This window comes from Nerophis ophidion, linkage group LG08, assembly GCF_033978795.1.
Source record: "Nerophis ophidion isolate RoL-2023_Sa linkage group LG08, RoL_Noph_v1.0, whole genome shotgun sequence".
In the NCBI taxonomy this organism is placed as follows: domain Eukaryota; kingdom Metazoa; phylum Chordata; class Actinopteri; order Syngnathiformes; family Syngnathidae; genus Nerophis; species Nerophis ophidion.
Genome location: NC_084618.1, coordinates 8483700 through 8503618, shown reverse-complemented (window position 1 = coordinate 8503618; position 19919 = coordinate 8483700). Strand labels below are relative to the sequence as shown.

Here is a 19919-nt window from a genome sequence, read left to right as displayed (position 1 = left end):
CAACACTTATAGACGATACATGATGACAACACTTATAGACGATACATGATGACAACACTTATAGACGATACATGATGACAACACTTATAGACGATACATGATGACAACACTTATAGATGATACATGATGACAACACTTATAGATGATACATGATGACAACGCTTATAGATGATACATCATGACAACACTTATAGACGATACATGATGACAACGCTTATAGACGATACATGATGACAACGCTTATAGACGATACATGATGACAACGCTTATAGACGATACATGATGACAACGCTTATAGACGATACATGATGACAACACTTATAGACGATACATGATGACAACACTTATAGACGATACATGATGACAACACTTATAGACGATACATGATGACAACACTTATAGACGATACATGATGACAACACTTATAGACGATACATGATGACAACACTTATAGACGATACATGATGACAACACTTATAGACGATACATGATGACAACACTTATAGACGATACATGATGACAACACTTATAGACGATACATGATGACAACACTTATAGACGATACATGATGACAACACTTATAGACGATACATGATGACAACACTTATAGACGATACATGATGACAACACTTATAGACGATACATGATGACAACACTTATAGACGATACATGATGACAACACTTATAGACGATACATGATGACAACACTTATAGACGATACATGATGACAACACTTATAGACGATACATGATGACAACACTTATAGACGATACATGATGACAACACTTATAGACGATACATGATGACAACACTTATAGACGATACATGATGACAACACTTATAGATGATACATGATGACAACACTTATAGACGATACATGATGACAACACTTATAGACGATACATGATGACAACACTTATAGACGATACATGATGACAACACTTATAGATTTACCGTCCACTAGAGATGGGAAACAATCAGTCACAAGATACAATCTGGATCAGAAAATGTAAATGTACTCAAATAATATTCCGTTGGTGGGAATTATCCTGAAATATTGTCCATAAATGACTTTTGAGACGGTGCCATATTTACATGTGACGTGACAGTGACATCATTTGGATTTTTCCCTCAACTAAAATAATTTTCAACAATACAGAAAAAAAATACACACTTAAGTCAGAATAAAAAGGAATTAATGGATACAAAAAATATATAAATGAAACTAGAATAAAAAAGATAGTGAAAGTGTAAGTAGAAAACTGTGTGTACCTTGAAATACTGCATATCAGTGCAATGTACCACGAAAGTGAATCCAAATAAAAAATAAAGAAAATTACAAGATATATTTATTTTGTAATTAAACTGCATTCTTATGCTCGTAAAAACAACATCTTTAGCTACAAGCTAATGCTAGCGAGTAAGACCGGATGTTGTGGTGGCAACTTCCGGGGTTCACTGTGACATTCGCGTCGCCATCTGGCGGCAGGGAGGCTCATAACCCAAATGTTTGCTCCAATTCAATTTGATTGATTGATTGATTGATTGATACTTTTATTAGTAGATTGCACAGTACAGTACATATTATTAGTAGATTGCACAGTACAGTACATATTATTAGTAGATTGCACAGTACAGTACATATTATTAGTAGATTGCACAGTACAGTACATATTATTAGTAGATTGCACAGTACAGTACATATTCCGTACAATTGACCACTAAATGGTAACACCCCAATAAGTTTTTCAACTTGTTTAAGTCGGGGTCCACCTTCATCAATTCATGATAAAAACGCATACACATTTGTTACTGGGGGAGAAGGTTGTTTTTTATGAAACAAAACAAACGAAAAAAAATGATTGGAAACTTAAAATCACATTTTAAATATTATTTACGTTACAAATATTTTGTATTATTTATTTTGTTGTCGTTGCAGCTTCTCCTTGGAAAAATGTTAGAAGCCCTTTTATTGGTCAGTATCGCCCATCTGTCATTCATCGTCCAAGACTGACCAATAAAGACTTCTAACATATTGTTCGGAGGAGGCCCCGCCCACAAGATTAACATTGCGTTGGAGCAAAAAACTGAATTTGCCCAAAATGTTAACAATTTGAACCTCCTCAGACCCCAAACATTGCTGTATGCCAAATGTTTGGTTTATTCTCATAATTGTCATTTATGCTCGCAATTAAGAGCGTAACAATTAGCCGAGACAACATTCATGTAAATTGACGTCAAGAAGCCGCCGCAGCGGCTCCTGGTGGCCAAAAAGCAAAGTGCAACATATTTAAAGAGCAAATGTAAACACCAAAAAAAGGCCAGGTTTCTTACAAAAATGTTTATTCAATAGAATCAATATTTTGTGATGCGCAGGTAATTTATTTGGACCTACAAGCAGACGATACGACATAAAACATTTGATGTGCAGCCTTTAGATACTCAACTAAATAGAAGTTTTCATAAGAGCTACAAATGAAACAATTCCACCAACATGTGCGTACATAACTTTAATTAAAATAATAAAAAAAAGACTGTTGCTGTGAACTTCCTCAAGTTTCCTCCCAAAGAAAGGTTTAAAAGGAGAAAAAAAATCATTTTACAATTAAAACAAAAATAAGAGTGGTGTCCGTGTTTGGTTGATTGTACTGAATAAGGGGGCGGGGCCACAGGAGATTGGCATGGCGTTGGCGATCAGTACAAGGCTTCGGCGTTACTGCTGCGAGGCCTCTTTATCTTCTCGATGTTCTTCAGGATCATGTCGTGTAGCGCCACCTGCAGGTGGCGGAGGGACAAGTCAGTGGAGTGGCGAGCGGCGCCCGATGGAAAAAAAAAAGCAAACCTACGTATTGATTTCTGAGCTCTGACACGATGATCTTCAGGCTGATGTATTCCTTCTCGTCGATCTCCGTCACCGTGCGCCGATAGTCCTCCTGAGGGCGCACAAGGCAGACGTCAGCATGCTGGCCGCCGTCTTTCAACATGGACGTGTTTGCTCACCACATGCGGGTATTTTCCAATTTTAGAAACCAGCTTTGCCCGAGTGATGTAATATCTGCAAGCACACACACATTAACACATTGCAATCATCTGGAGTCGCACTGAAAACTCTATCATCATATATTTGGGTTGATGTTGATCATTATTGATCATTTTTATGACCTGTGGGGGAAAAGAGCAGGAGAAAAATGTATCAAATTAATTTTTTTTAATATTTTTACATTTTAGACATATTTAATATCCATCCATCTTCTTCCGCTTATCCCAGGTCGGGTCACGGGGGCAGCAGCCTAAGCAGGGAAACTCAGACTTCCCTCTCCCCAGCCACTTGGTCCAGCTCTTCCCGGGGGATCCCCAGGCGTTCCCAGCCGGGAGACATAGTCTTCCCAACGTGTCCTGGGTCTTCCCCGTGGCCTCCTACTGGTCGTGTGTGCCCTAAACACCTCCCTAGGGAGGCGTTCGGGTGGCATCCTGACCAGATGCCTGAACCACCTCATCTGGCTCCTCTTAACATATTTAATTTTCTTTATTTTATCTATTCATGTTTTTGTTTCACTATTGATATTATATAATTATATGTAATTTATCCATCCATTTTCTACCGCTTATTCCCTTTTGGGGTCGCGGGGGGCGCTGGCGCCTATCTCAGCTACAATCGGGCGGAAGGCGGGGTACACCCTGGACAAGTCGCCACCTCATCGCAGTATGTAATTTATATATTTTTTATATATCTATATTTTCATTTTGTTGAACTATTTTTTTTGTTTTGTTATGAATAATATTTTTACATATATAATTTATATATTACATTTTAATTTGATCTTTTATTTATTTTTATTCACGTGTTTGATTATTTATATTATATAATTATTTGTTATTTTTATATATTTAGATTTTAAATTTTATGTTTATACTTTGTTTCATTATTATCATTTTCACATGCATTCATTTTACATTTTCATTCTTTTTTTTCAATTTTGCTTTTGATTTTATTTTATTCATTGTTTGTTTCATTATTTATATCATATAAAATTATTATTTCATTTTTATATATTCAGATCTTAAATTTCCTGTTTCTTTTTTATGTTGCAATATTATACACACACATCAATGGTGTGTACAATTATTGGGGTACAGTCACAACAACAACTACTAGAATGAAACATTTCCAACGAAGAGATCATCATGTCATCCTACAAGACAGTCTTTGAGGACAAGAAGCCCCCAAAGCACATTATTATTCTGTAACAACTCAGTCATTGGAACTTTTAAAAACTCCTAATAATCCCATGTTGACATTTAAAGAGAACTGATGATTAGGCTTGTGTTCAGCTTTATGTTGATAGTATTATGTGACACAACTAATTCAAGTGTCAGCGCTTAAGGAGCGGTACTAAATTGTACTTCACAGCACATTACAGCAGTGGATTATTTGGCTGTTGTTCAACCGAGACAAGATCTGAAGCCAGTTCACACTGACATGTAAGAAAGGAATAAACATGTGTCAAAAATGTGAAGCTAACCAAGAAGCCATACTAGACAGAAGCACCTAACTCCCTACTTTTATAAACAATCCCTCAACACTCCCAGGTATCCACTCACCTAACCTCAAACTTAATTTGTCGCATGAGACGTAGGGCTGGGCCATTATTGCAAAAATAACAACCACCATTGTGATCACGATAAATGCCATGATTATTTGAAAACATGACTATTTATTGTACCAGCAAAATCTTCTTTAAATATACCATATTTTCCGCACTATAAGGCGCACCTAAAAACCTCAGATTTTCTCAAAAGCTGACAATGCGCCTTATAATCCGGTGCGCCTTATATATGGACCAATATTGAGCCACAACAGGTCTCACAACTACGGTAAGCAGCCACCGACTTCATTTTCCCCCGTAGAAGAAGTGCACTTCTTCTTCTACGATAAGCAGCCGTCAACTTCATTTTCTCCCATAGAAGAAGAAGTGTGCGGTGCATGCTGGGATATATGACTGCGGGAGGTGTGCCGTTTCTGTAAAGATCCCAAAATGTCTGCTATTAAGAGACACATGCAGAGTTTAAAGTGACGATGATCAATCACACAGTAGAAGACGGGAATAGAGCAGCAGCCAGAGAATTGAACATTAACAGCAGCGACACAGACTACTTTAATGAGGACTTGGACGAGACGGAGCCAGGCATGTTGGATGCCGTATTCGCCCAACTGTTTGATTCCAACACTGAAGAAGAAGAATTAGAGGGATTGGTGGATGAGGAATAAGTTAATAAAGTGAGCTTTACATGTTTATTTTGTGTGTTGTGTTGTGTGACATGATCCTTTCAGCAACATTGATATATTATTGCTTTGCACTATTTCCAGTGTTGCACTAACCTTTGATTTACTGTAACAGTATCAGACTCTTTTTTTACCTGTTTATTGAGTCGGGGAAAATAATAAAACAGCTGTTTCTTCATTTTGGGAGTGAACACTGGTTTGTAATCTATTAATAAAGTTTGACTGACCTATCTGACTGTTTAGTTGACATTCCCTTCAGCGCAGCGCCATCTAAAGGATGCATAATGTAACCCCAGCCTCTACTGTAGCATCTATTCTATGTGCCTTATATATGAACAAAGTTTTTAAGATAGGCCATTCATTGAAGGTGCGCCTTATAGTGCGGAAAATACGGTAGTTGGAAAACAACAAGTTTAATTTAGTTACAAATAAACCACATGTTAAATTATAATAATAATAAATGAAGATAACAAAGACAAAATAAAAAACAATCAAATTTAGTTTTTGCGTTTTGATTTTTTTTAAATTCCGTTTTTTTTTTTTTACTATTTACACAAATTGTACCCTCAGATTGTGTGCTTTTTGTGTCAAATCCAAAGTTTGTTCATTAAATGCAAAAATCCTCATTAGTTTAATGCAATATATATTTTGAGCAGTATTCTAGGTCAACACATAATAATATTGTCGATGGATCAATACGTGCTTCAAGTACTGTGCTTTTTATGAAACCTTTATTTTGTTGGTTATTTCGTCGAAGCGGATATGGCGCACCACGCTATTATTGTGAAGGGGGGGAAATGTGCTTGACCAGTACAGAGGCCACTCACACCAGGCTGGTTCAAGAAGAAAGAAAAAAAGAGCGCCTCTCGAGTTGCGAGCAGGGTTCGATGCGACATGGATGACGGCGTTGATGGCAGATAAGATTGTTGCAGTTAGTGACATTGAAGTGACATTGTTTAGAGTGCAGGTTCTGTGTCACTCACACAGGAAGCAAGCACGGCCAGAGAGCTGGGCAAGTGACCAGTACCACAAAGGGACAACAATTAGGATGAAACAAATATGATTCCAAAACCAAAACCGGCATGAATGCCCTAATCAAAACAACAACAACAACAACAATAAACACTCCAACCTCATCTTTTTCAAGTGGGGACAAAATAGACTTTAAAATGCTCGATATTTAAGTTACATTTTTGCTTACAGAAATTAGTATTTGTTTATGTATTCAGTTTAACAAAGTTTTTACCTTCTAATTACAGTACAATGCTGAACAATTCTGCAGTATTGAGAAATAAGTGCATATCCTTTTAAATGGTTACTTGTATTATATTATCTCTGTATAGTTATTAATTATTTCTTCAGTTTAAGAGCACATGTAGACAAAAGTTCTGAGTCTCCATCCATCCATCCATCCATTTTCTACCGCTTATTCCCTTTCGGGGTCGCGGGGGGGCGCTGGCGCCTATCTCAGCTACAATCGGGCGGAAGGCGGGGTACACTCTGGACAAGTCGCCACCTCATCGCAGGCTACTTTTTGTTGTTTCACGGCTATTTTGTTGTTTGGTGGAAATTTTGTCGTTGTTTGGTGGCAATTTTGTTGTTGTCTGGTGGCTACTTTTTGTTGTTTGGTGGCTATTTTTTGAGGTTTTGTGGAAATGTCTGTTGTTTGGTGGCAATTTTTTGTTTGGTGGCTACTTTTTGTTGTTTGAAGGCTATTTTGTTGTTGTTTGGTGGCTACTTTTTGATGTTTTGTGGAAATGTCTGTTGTTTGGTGGCAATTTTTTGTTTGGTGGCTACTTTTTGTTGTTTGATGGCTATTTTGTTGTTGTTTGGTGGCTACTTTTTGTTGTTTGACTCCATAAAGCCAAATATTTTTGAAAGATAATTATTACATTTTGTTCCTAAGTGTGGCACCTTGAGATGTTGGCAGTCAAAAAGTAACGTCTTCTTCCTGCACTTCCTATTTTCGCAGTTTTATGAAGATAGTTATATTTATATAGCACTTTTCTCTAGTGGCTAAAAGCGCTTTTGCAAAAGTTCTGAGTCTGCATAAAGCCAAATATTTTTGAAAGATAATTATTGCATTTTGTTCCTAAGTGTGGCACCTTGAGATGTTGGCACTCAAAAAGTAACGTCTTCTTCCTGCACTTCCTATTTTCGCAGTTTTATGAAGATAGTTATATTTATATAGCACTTTTCTCTAGTGGCTAAAAGCGCTTTTACAAAAGTTCTGAGTCTGCATAAAGCCAAATATTTTTGAAAGATAATTATTGCATTTTGTTCCTAAGTGTGGCACCTTGAGATGTTGGCAGTCAAAAAGTAACGTCTTCTTCCTGCACTTCCTATTTTCGCAGTTTTATGAAGATAGTTATATTTATATAGCACTTTTCTCTAGTGGCTAAAAGCGCTTTTACAAAAGTTCTGAGTCTGCATGAAGCCAAATATTTTTGAAAGATAATTATTACATTTTGTTCCTAAGTGTGGCACCTTGAGATGTTGGCACTCAAAAAGTAACGTCTTATTCCTTCACTTCCTATTTTCGCAGTTTTATGAAGATAGTTATATTTATTTAGCACTTTTCTCTAGTGGCTAAAAGCGCTTTTACAAAAGTTCTGAGTCTGCATAAAGCCAAATATTTTTGAAAGATAATTATTGCATTTTGTTCCTAAGTGTGGCACCTTGAGATGTTGGCACTCAAAAAGTAACGTCTTCTTCCTGCACTTCCTATTTTCGCAGTTTTATGAAGATAGTTATATTTATATAGCACTTTTCTCGAGTGGCTTAAAGCGCTTTTACATAGTGAAAGCCAATATCTAAGTTCCATTTAAAGCAGTGTGGGTGGCACTGGGAGAAGGTGGGTAAAGTGTCTTGCTCAAGGACACAACAGCAGTGACTAGGATGGCGGAAGCGGGGATCAAACCTGGAACCTTCAAGTTGCTGGCACGGCCACTCTACCAACCAAGCTATACCGGTTATGCATTTATAGGTATAAAATATAAAACCCACAAATCGAATTGCAATTGCAATTTTAGAGAGAAAAATCTAAATGAGGGTTTTTCTGTAGGGTCAGTCATAACATCAACATCCTGGGAAAAGCTACTTCCTGGTTAAACAACATACCACAGATAGTACTGCCATCTAGTGTCTTGGAAATGCAACTACATGGCAAAAGAGACTCAAGTCATAATAAAACAGGACATAACTGGACAGCACCAATATCAAAATCAGCTCATTTTGAAATATCACATTAAAAAAAATGTGATTATCAAACAACTTACATTTATTTACGCATGCAAAAATACCAAGAACTGGTACCGTTGAGTACCAGTGTTGTTCCAAGCTAGGTGCTGGGAATTGGCAGCCTATCAATTCAAACGTCAACAGTGTCCATCCCTAAGTACAGCAGAGATTAACCAGGTTACTAGAAAGTTCCAAAAAGAATACTAGGAGTCTACAAAGAGAATACCGTATTTTTCAGACTATAAGTCCCAGTTTTTTTCATAGTTTGGCCGGGTGTGCGACATATACTCTGGAGCGACTAACGTGTGAAATTATTAACATATTACTGTAAAATATCAAATAATATTATTTATCTCATTTGCGGAAGAGAGGAAGAAAATGTCAGCAATCGTCACACGTCAACAAATAAGAATTCGGCGGGGGGAGGGTCATGGCAGAAGTGCATTGTGGGTCATGGAATGCTAACTGCTATATGCTACTGCCGTAAATATTAAAATGCATCATTTCATGGTTGGCGGTAACTTAGATTAGTGAGAAGGGCTGAACAAAAATGGCAGTCAAAAGGAAATCATGTATTGCAGATTACAAGCTGGACGTAGTGAAATATGCAGCAGAAAAGGACAAGAGGAAGCGGCAGAGTTGTTTAGAAGCCACATCCAGGAAGAAGATTTCATGGGATTTATGGATTAGGAGTGAGAGATAGTTTGGTAAAGGTATAGCATGTTCTATATGTTATAGTTATTTGAATGACTCTTACCATAATATGTTAGGTTAACATAGCAGTTGCTTATTTATGCCTCATATAACCTACACTTATTCAGCATGTTGTTCACTATTCTTTATTTCTTTTAAATTGCCTTTCAAATGTCTATTCTTGCTGTTGGATTTTATCTAATAAATTTCCCCTAAAAATGCGACTTAGATATGTTTTTTTCCTTCTTTATTATGCATTTTCGGCCAGTACGACGTATACCCCGGAGCGATTTATAATCCGAAAAATACGGTAATAGAGCAGCTTACTTTGAAAATGCAAACGTTGGTTCTATTATCATTTGTAATGCCAATGATATATCGTGTTACAGGTCGTTATTGCAATGTATATCACAAAAGGATTTTTAGGCCATAATGCACATCCCTACTTAGAATCTGTTTAATGAGGACATTATACTTTACTATAGTGCACCGAGAAAGACCAACAGATCCACAAAAAAGGAAGCGTTTTAACCCCTTCAACGGCCACACCCCCACTACACCCGCTACAATGCATGAGGTGCATATATTATATATATATATAATATATATATAATATATATGTGTGTATATATATATACACACATATATATATATATATATTTATATGTGTATGTGTATGTATATATATATATATAACAAAGCAATTGCAAAAGGACTGCCTACCCCCAGACTAAACGACTCTGAAACCAATAATGAATGTAACTGTCGCAAGAAACCTGATTGCCCTCTCAACGGAAGGTGCTTACAGACATCAGTCGTTTACCAAGCAAAGGTAATACGCAAGGACATTAACACATCCGACACGTACGTAGGATTAACCGAAGGAGCGTTCAAAACAAGATGGAATAATCACAACGCCTCCTTTAGAAACCAGACTTTGCAGAATTCTACAGAACTCAGCAAACACATTTGGAACCTCAAAGACAATAATGTTGAATATTCAATAACATGGCAAATTCTTGCATCCAGCACACCTTACAACAGTGGTAATAAAAGATGCAACCTATGCTTGAAAGAGAAACTGTTTATTATATATCATCCAGATCTATCATCCCTCAACAAGCGCAGTGAAATCATTTCAACATGCCGCCACAGACGGAAACACCTCCTAGGTAACACATGAGCCAATCACCACACCCTACGCCTGCTTGTACCCACCCACTCTGTGCCCTATATAAACCATTGTATGTGAATGCTTCCATTAAAATTTCCTGATGATTGAGGGAACCCCTCATGAAACAGTTCTGTAGAGATGAAGTAGTCTTGTGATTTTTTTTCCCACACCTACATACATATATATATATATATATATATATATATATATATATATATATATGGCTGAGACCAGGGATCTTGGGCTCAAAAAGGTTGGTGACGACTTCTACAGACCCAATCCAAAAAATTTTATCATGGAAAAGTGTGTTTATTTCCATAATTCCATTCAAAATGTTAAACTTCCAAAGATGATAGATTCAGGGCCCATGACTAATGATTTCAAGTATTTGTTTATTTGTACATAATTTGGGCCTCCAGCTCACAAAACCCACAAAAAGAGGATTTCCAAAAATGAGAAAAGTGTGAAAAAAATCAGCCCACAATTGACAGGACATGAATGTTTGGAAGTGAGTGTCACACACAACACACTCCTCTACTAAACTCAAAGCCCCTGCACAGCTTCTCATTCAACTGCTTGACTTTGGCAGAATTGTGTCAGTCAGGATGAAGACTTGACACATGTCCAGTAGACCCTCCATAGGATGTAAGTTCCTGACTAAGCAGGTTGAGAGAGTGCTGTGTCCCAGCATATCAATGGAAAGTCTAGAGGAAAGGCTACATGTGGCACACCAGCAGAAGAGCTATCAAACAGAGAAGATTCATCAATCTGGTAGAGAAGTAAACGGTGATTTCTTCACTGTATTCTCAGTTTTTAAATCCTGTTTTCGTGGGTTTTATGAGCAATTTGTGTACAAATAGACAACTAAATAATTGAAATTGTTTCAGTTGTAGGCCCTGAATCTATAATATATGGAAGTTTAACATTTTGAATGGAATTATGGAAATAAATACACTTTTCCATGATATTCTCATTTTTTGGAAAGGGTGTGCATAGTGGATAAAACCTGCCGGTAAAGACTACATATCATCTACAAACCTGGTTATCTGGTCCAGGTAACAAGACGCCTCCCCTTCCACTGTTCGGAGTTCAGCAACAGTCTCCTCCTGGATGGACACACCAAAGTTGTTGCCGTCCTCTATCCTGGGAATCAGCAGCTGCACCCACATTTTCACCTGCACGGGGACAAGAGAAGCACGCTGAAGACCCACTAACAGCTTTTCCTTCCACGGCGACGGCAAGGACACTCACTGTGTTACATTTCTCTAAGAGCGTCCGGATCTCCGGTTTGACCTTTTCTATTAGAACAGCCAGGTTGCTGTTGCTCTTCATCATCCCTCCCGGCATGACAAACACCTTGGTGCCAGTCACTTGGTGGGAAGAAGAGGGTAAATCCTTCTACGTCATCTTCGTCTGAGGCTACAACTCACCCTTGTCCACAGCATCTTCGTCCTCCAGCTTCCTCTTTTTGGAGTTTTGCTGAGAAGCACAGGCCAGAGGAGTCAAGTCATAACAAGCTCCATGGTGATGATGATGATGATGATGATGTCATATTAAAAAAAGGCAGCCTCACTCCGTCAATCCCGTCATGGAGGTTTGACAGCAGGATGGGGTCAGGCACCGTCAGGTTGATCTCTGAATGGATGTCCTTCATCTCCACTATGTTGATGATGGGATCCTAAAAGACAACAAATGATGACACTAACTTAGGGTGCTCATAGTAGAAGAATTTCAGTCCTTGACTTGATATCTATCAGTTTCCAAGATTCTTAACACTTATTAAATATAATTTTATTTTTCTATTGCTGCTCATATTTCTTTATTAGATGACTTTTACCGAATACAAAAATAATCAACTATTTGACTTTCTTTTTTTTTTTTTTTTAAACTAATCAACTATTTGACTTTCTTTTTTTTTTTTTTTTTAAACAGAGCGCTCAAGTATATAAAACAAAGAATATTATTGATATCATTTCAGTATGGTAGTAGTGTGATGTCATCAGGTTATTAGTAATGAAACATACTCAAACCTATATTTAAAGACAAGTCTTCGTATTTGTATTCCTTATTCGGGTCAACATTTCAGCCATATCACAAATTTATTTTTTACATTTTCAAATATTTGTCTTTCATGGCTCTCTCAGCCAAGAATGTTCCCGACCACTGGGCTAACTGTTGCACTGAACCACATGGTGGTGTTGGAGAAAGAAGCGTTTTTATTGGACTTCATCTTCATTAGCCAAACTGCTTTGTGTTTCATATTGATATCAAAAAAGTAAACACCATGTTTTTTTTTACAGTAATTGTGTTTTCTTCATTTCACAATTTGTTACTTCAATAAACATTCATGTGACAAATCATTTTGTCCATGTTTAATGGTGTAGAGTTCATTTCTCCACGACATATTTCTGCTCAAATTGTCCTGCTAGTAGTACATGTGAAAGTAAATGATTTAAAAAATACGTCTCTCTCTCCATGAAAAAGTAAAAATAGAGATAAAGGCGTTGTGTAATGAGAAAAAGCTGACTCGTTGATACTGTTAAAAAACAAAAACACAAATATTTGTCTTTAAAAAGGTGATATGGCCATTTGATTAGTCATTACAAATGACATGATGGCGCCAGGTTCACAACCCAAAACTGTTGTACCTGACATAATGAATATTCATGGTTATTATACGTTATTTCATATTGATTAAAAAATTATCTTAATTATTATTTTGGCGCCGTTCAGCATCCGAGAGGAACCCTGCGTAATGCTGCGTTTCAGTTACATGGGAAATTGGAAGTGTGAGCTGGGAATGACGTGGCCTCCGAGTTGTGAGCGTTCCAGTTGCCATGACGAAATCAAGAGGGCCACAAATACGACAGCCAACTTTTCACTTGCCATGTCGGATTTTAAACAGCTTATGGGAAAACATGCACTCTTTCTGCAACCTTCAAACATGGTGGATGAAGAGGAAAGAGACGATACTGCTAGCGATGTACAGCAGTTACACCAATACTGTACATGCTCATTAACATTTATAAACGTACAACAATACATTGACTATGGCTGATTTAGGGCTAGAAAAACAATTCGGAAGTGCTAAGAACAGATATTATAGAGGCGGACCTCAATGTTTACATCCAGAACAGCCATCTTTGAAACAAAATCGGGTGTGGTGAGAATGATCCAATTTTCAGACTACCAAATACAGTGTTGCAGTTGAAATATCTGACTTCTTTCTTTCTTAAGTTTTGTTGGAACATGAACACACTTACAGTATAATACATCACACAATTTCATATCATTTCACTTTACATCTTCTCCGAAAAGGAATAGGAAGAAGCACAGCTTATTTAATCCCACTTCAGAGCGTTTACAAATACATAAGTTCATTTACTGACTTCTTTTTGTAGCACAATGACATCCATGAATGATTAACACAGCAGTTCTTGGAATAGATCATTAAGCAGTCATGATAAACATACTGAGATGAAGAATATCTTGTTTTCAATAAGGTTGAAGGTGTTTCTCGTAAATCTTCAATCAATCAATCAATGTTTATTTATATAGCCCCAAATCACAAATGTCTCAAAGGACTGCACAAATCACTACGACTACGACATCCTCGGAAGAACCCACAAAAGGGCAAGGAAAACTCACACCCAGTGGGCAGGGAGAATTCACATCCAGTGGGACGCCAGTGACAATAAAATAAGAAACCCTGGAGAGGACTACTGTAACGTATTATTTTCGGGTCTCCCCATGTCTAGCATTAAAAGATTACAGTTGGTACAAAATGCGGCTGCTAGACTTTTGACAAGAACAAGAAAGTTTGATCACATTACGCCTGTACTGGCTCACCTGCACTGGCTTCCTGTGCACTTAAGATGTGACTTTAAGGTTTTACTACTTACGTATAAAATACTACACGGTATAGCTCCATCTTATCTTGCCGATTGTATTGTACCATATGTCCCGGCAAGAAATCTGCGTTCAAAGGACTCCGGCTTATTAGTGATTCCCAAAGCCCAAAAAAAGTCTGCGGGCTATAGAGCGTTTTCCGTTCGGGCTCCAGTACTCTGGAATACCCTCCCGGTAACAGTTCGCGATGCCACCTCAGTAGAAGCATTTAAGTCTCACCTTAAAACTCATTTGTATACTCTAGCCTTTAAATAGACTCCCTTTTTAGACCGGTTGATCTGCCGTTTCTTTTCTTTTTCTTCTATGTCCCACTCTCCCGTGTGGAGGGGGTCCGGTGGCCATTTACTGCTCGGCTGTGTATCGGCTGGGGACATCTCTGCGCTGCTGGTCCGCCTACGCTTGGGATGGTTTCCTGCTGGCTCCGCTGTGAACGGGATTCTCGCTGCTGTGTCTTGGATCCTCTTTGGACTGGACTCTCGTGACTGTGTTGTATCCATTGTGGATTGAACTTTCACAGTATCATGTTAGATCCGCTCGACATCCATTGCTTTCCTCCTCTCTAAGGTTCTCATAGTCATCATTGTCACTGACGTCCCACTGGGTCATTATTGTCACCAATGTCCCACTGGGTGTGAGTTTTCCTTGCCCTTATGTGGGCCTACCGAGGATGTCGTGGTGGTTTGTGCAGCCCTTTGAGACACTAGTGATTTAGGGCTATATAAGTAAACATTGATTGATTGATTGATTGACTTCAGATGTGGGCAACCCCCCCTCTAGGGGACCGAAAGCAATGGATGTCGAGCGGGTCTAACATGATACTGTGGAAGCACTATTCATTGGAACAAGCTCTTAAAGTGGATCATATCAGTACAATGTTTCACTTCATCCATTCCATCATTTAATTCCACATATTGATATACTTAATGTTCTAAGTGTTGTACGAGCATACAAATGTTTTAAATTACAATTTCCTCTAAGGTTATATTTCTCCTCTTTAATTGAGAAGAATTGTTCAACATTCTTTGGTAGCGGGTTATAGTTTGCTTTGTGCATCATTTTAGCTGTTTGCAATTTGACCAAATCATCATCTTCAATATTTTTGACTCAATAAATAAAGTGTTTGTATGTTCTCTATATCCAACAGTATGTATCAGTCTAATTGATCTTTTTTGTAACACGGTTAACAAATGAAGCGCATGTTTGTAGTTGTTTCCCCATATTTCTGCACAATGAGTCAGATATGTAACACTAGCGAGCAGTAGACAAGATGAAGTCATTTTTGGCTCAGGAAGTATTTTTGCTTTATTCATTATTGAAATGTTTCTTGCCCCCTTATGTTCTATGAGATTTCCAGTTAATTTCATCATCAATTAATACAATTTACCCTTTCAATATCTACTCCGTCTATTTGTATTCGTGAATGATGCTCTTTCCAACTGTTAGTAAATAGTAGGGCTGTGGGAAAAAATCGATTCGAATACGAATCAAATCGTTTGTTGAGCGATTCAGAATCGATTCTCATTTTTTAAAAATCGTTTTTTGTTTTTTTTTAAATCAATCCAACAAATCACTACACAGCAATACCATAACAATGCAATCCAATTCCAAAAGCAAACCTGACCCAGCAACACTCAGAACTGCAATAAACAGAGCAATTGAGAGGAGACACAAACACCACACAGAACAAACCAAAAGTAATGAAACAAAAATGAATATCATCAACAACAGTATCAATATTAATTATAATTTCAGCATAGCAGTGATTAAAAATCCCTCATTGACATTATCATTAGACATTTATAAAAATAATAAAAAGAACAATAGTGTCACAGTGGCTTACACTTGCATGGCATCTCATAAGCTGGACAACACACTGGGTCCAATGTTTTCACAAAGATAAAATAAGTCATATTTTTGCTTCCTTAATAGTTAACACAATTTTACATTATTGCAATCAGTTGATAAAACATTGTCCTTAACAATTATAAAAGCTTTTTTTTAATTTATTTTAAATCTACTACTCTGCTAGCATGTCAGCAGACTGGTAGATCCTGCTGAAATCTATGTATTGAATGAATACAGAATCGTTCTGAATCGGAAAAATATAGTTTTTGAATCGAATCGAAATAACTCGATATATTATCGAATCGTGACCCCAAGAATTGATAGTGAATCGAATCGTGGGACACCCAAAGATTCACAGCCCTAGTAAATAGCATTATTTTAGTTTTACTGAGATTCAAGGATAGTCGGTTTTTGTTAAACCATCTTTTTAATTTGTTCATTTCTTCCCAGTGCAAATGGAAGGCATCATAAGTGCAATAAACACTAACCTTAAGGAAGAGGTCGAGTTCCAGTAACTTCTTTGGGAAAAAATTAGCAACTAGGTCCTCGGCCTGAAAGAGATTGACAACTTAGGAAAATGACAAGGAAATAAAAAGAAAATAGAAAGATATGGTAGTGGTGGCAGTAGCACAAATACTCACCTCTGCAGTGATACGCTCTCTAAATGCATCAACCTGAACACACATGCAGAGCACATGTTATTTTCAAGACTGCTTTAGGTGTTTCATTTAGAATTGTACATATGAAAACAGATTAGTTAAGAACGGCTGCTAAACTTTTGACAAGAACTAGATAGTTTGATCATATTAGGACTATACTGGCTCACCTGCACTGGCTTCCTGTGCACTAAAGATGTGACTTTAAGGTTTTACTACTTAGGTATAAAATACTCCACGGTCTAGCTCCAGCCTATCTTGCTGATTGTATTGTACCACAAATTTAGTCTAGCTTTACAACCCAATTAAATGTAGCCCACCTTTGTAGGGACGGCGTGGCGCAGTGAGAAAGTGACCGTGCGCAACCCGAGGGTCCCTGCTTCAATCCCCACCTAGTACCAACCTCGTCACGTCCGTTGTGTCCTGAACAAAACACTTCACCCTTGCTCCTGATGGGTGCTGCTTAGCTCCTTGCATGGCAGCTCCCTCCATCAGTGTGTGAATGTGTGTGTGAATGGGTAAATGTGGAAGTAGTGTCAAAGCGCTTTGAGTACCTTGATGGTAGAAAAGCGCTATGCAAGTACAACCCATTTATCATTTATCTATCACTTATTATTTGTGAAATGTGCGGGACAAAATATGTGATAAACAGGAAAAGGCAACACAGAATAATATCTCTGCTGCTGCAGCAACCGAGATACAGACTATAAGATATATAGATCCATCCATCCATTCATTTTCTACCGCTTATTCCCTTTTGTGGTCGCGGGGGGCGCTGGCGCCTAGCTCAACTACAATCAGGCGGAAGGCGGTGTACATCCTGGACAAGTCGCCATCTCATCGCAGGGCCAACACAGATAGACGGACAACATTCACACTCACATTCACACACTAGGGTCAATTTAGTGTTGCCAATCAACCTATCCCCAGGTGCATGTCTTTGGAGGTGGGAGGAAGGGAACCCACACATTCACGGGGAGAACATGCAAACTCCACACAGAAAGATCACGAGCCTGGGATTGAACCCAGGACTGCAGGACCTTCGCATTGTGAGGCAGACGCACTAACCCCTCTTCCACCGTGAAGCCCAGATAGGTATCTAATGTATTTAGACATTGTTCATGTAGAATATATGCATGTATATATAACCTAATCATTTTGTTTCTTCAACTTAAAAATAGCTGAACGTTTTTTTCCTCATTCTCTGGGATCATATTCCCAGTTTTTATCTGGGACGTCTGATCACTTGTAGCATATAAGAATATTCCATTACTGTAAAGAAAACTATAAATAATAAATGTTTTTTGAATTTCCCCCAGGGATCAATGAAGTACTTTCTATTCTATTCTATTCTCAAGCACGCTAAACATGTGTCCTTAGTCATAGCTACACGTATGACAAAAAGGGGATGAAAAGGAGTGGTATTGAGTGAGGTAAGATGAATGAAATGCGCTGACAGTTCATTGCTCCTGCCAAATGAATTGCACTGAATGGAGCAGATCACCACTCCAAGATGGCGGCCCCGCGTCTCGTCAGCGCCAGGAAGCAGCAGCGCTCCATGCTGCGTTTCCCTTATAAGAAAAAACTCATCCTCGCTGCCGACACGGCTACGTATCGCGCATGCGCGTCACTACTGCTGCATGCTGGGTAGTGTAGTTCATATATGCCCTAGCTCACAACACCACACTGCGGGCGCTCAGCGGCCTGCCTCAGTGTGCAATAGTCACGCAAAATCTTCTTCCGACAGCAGAAAGTGAGGCGTTGTTCATCAACAAAGTAGTTATCCGCCGTCTTGGCGACATCTGCCCCCGGGGAAAGAGCTCTGATGTCGCAGGCGGGAAAGAAGCCGGCTAGCCGCCGCTAGCACGGCCTGGCGCTGTAAAAGCCAAGCTAACGGGCTAGCAAACACACCGCGGCGTCAAGGAGGATTTGGGAAGCCCGCAGCGTACCTTGGTTTTAATTTCATTATCCACTTTGAGCAGGGACGACATCTTATGCTGGCAGATGGCAGAGAAGCGGACGAGCGGAGCGGGAAACGTGTTGCTGTCCCCACACTTGTGCGCCGCCTGATGACGACGTCAACAAGCGACGCCGGGCGGGTCGTACCGCGCGTGCGCGGGGATACGTCAGCATATTGTGGCGTGACGCAGCTGACGATGTAAACAAGAGCGGACAGTCCGGGGACACCTTCATCAAACATGGGCCTGCCCGTCACCGTTAAAGTCAACTTCCGTGGCAACGTCAAGAGGTTCCTGGCGAGCGACCTGGACAAGCTGGAGTGGAGCTCCGTGGAAGCCTGGGTGAGCCGAGCCGAGCGTGTTGGCGCAGTTGCGGCCAGAGCAGGCCTGCTCGCGGCCTGTAGCCTCCAACCTCATTCTTGCTCACACGGACGCGCATTTAAACACAAACTTGCCTTATTGACACATTTAATGATTTTGCTATTATATTTCCTAGTTCCTCAAACGCGCATTTAAACACCAACGTGTCCAATTGACACATTGAATGGTTGTGTTTGCTTTGAAATTCAGATTAAAGCCTCGTTCGGGATCAACCACTTTCAAGTCAAGTACTTTGACGAGGAGAACGAAGAGGTAAGTAATAACACTGCAAGTCAAGATAATACAAACCGGAATCCAACCTAACCTTAACCCTCTTTCTTGCAGATTTGCATCAACAGTCAAGGTGAGATCAGTACCTGTTCGTATATCGAGGGATGCGCGGCATAGTCATCCATTCTAATCAAACACCACTTGTCTTCACCCCCAAAATGTTGACTTTGATTTCAGATGAGTACGAAGAAGCCATCAAGGTACGGATGAACGTCTCTATTATTCATTTCTCTGGTTTTTTCCACCTCCCCCCCAAAAAAAAATCAAAGGCAATTTTTAAAGAATGATGTCATGGCTAAAAATAACCAGAATAGTCACTCTTGTAAAGAACAAAGGGCTGCATTGTTCATCATGGAAAAACAGGATTTCAATACTCGTTCTTTTCAATTAAAATGAGATGTTCTTATTTAAACGGGGATAGCAGCTCCATTCTATGTCTCATACTTCATCATTTCGCAATGTTGCCATATTTTTGCTGAAAGGATGTAGTAGAGAACATCAACTTTTTG

General features: G+C 38.8%; 2 protein-coding genes across 4 annotated transcripts in view; one reads left to right on the top strand and one right to left on the bottom strand.

Moving 5' to 3' along the window:
• Positions 1-2326: 2326 nt before the first annotated feature.
• psme3 (proteasome activator subunit 3) lies at positions 2327-19634 on the bottom strand. 2 transcript variants are annotated; one of them, XM_061907614.1, is made up of 10 exons: positions 19497-19634; positions 16787-16819; positions 16634-16696; positions 11965-12069; positions 11822-11870; positions 11643-11761; positions 11430-11566; positions 3001-3055; positions 2847-2933; positions 2327-2775 (listed from the first exon to the last, which is right to left on the bottom strand). In XM_061907614.1, the coding sequence occupies exons 1-10, from the start codon at positions 19533-19535 to the stop codon at positions 2695-2697; spliced, it is 768 nt and encodes a 255-aa protein (XP_061763598.1). In that variant the 5' UTR covers positions 19536-19634; the 3' UTR covers positions 2327-2694. The 2 variants fall into 2 exon arrangements, with proteins under 2 accessions (XP_061763598.1, XP_061763597.1); XM_061907613.1 differs by lacking the exon at positions 19497-19634 and adding an exon at positions 18751-18902.
• nbr1a (NBR1 autophagy cargo receptor a) overlaps positions 18884-19919 on the top strand; it is a 29428-nt gene continuing 28392 nt past the window's right edge. Inside the window, exons 1-4 of one of the 2 annotated variants that reach the window (XM_061907608.1) lie at positions 18884-19101; positions 19330-19392; positions 19465-19483; positions 19588-19610. In XM_061907608.1, the coding sequence (XP_061763592.1) occupies positions 19000-19101; positions 19330-19392; positions 19465-19483; positions 19588-19610 (207 nt within the window). In that variant the 5' untranslated portion in view covers positions 18884-18999. The remainder of the gene's footprint in view (positions 19102-19329; positions 19393-19464; positions 19484-19587; positions 19611-19919) is intronic. The other variant, XM_061907609.1, reaches the window with a different exon arrangement.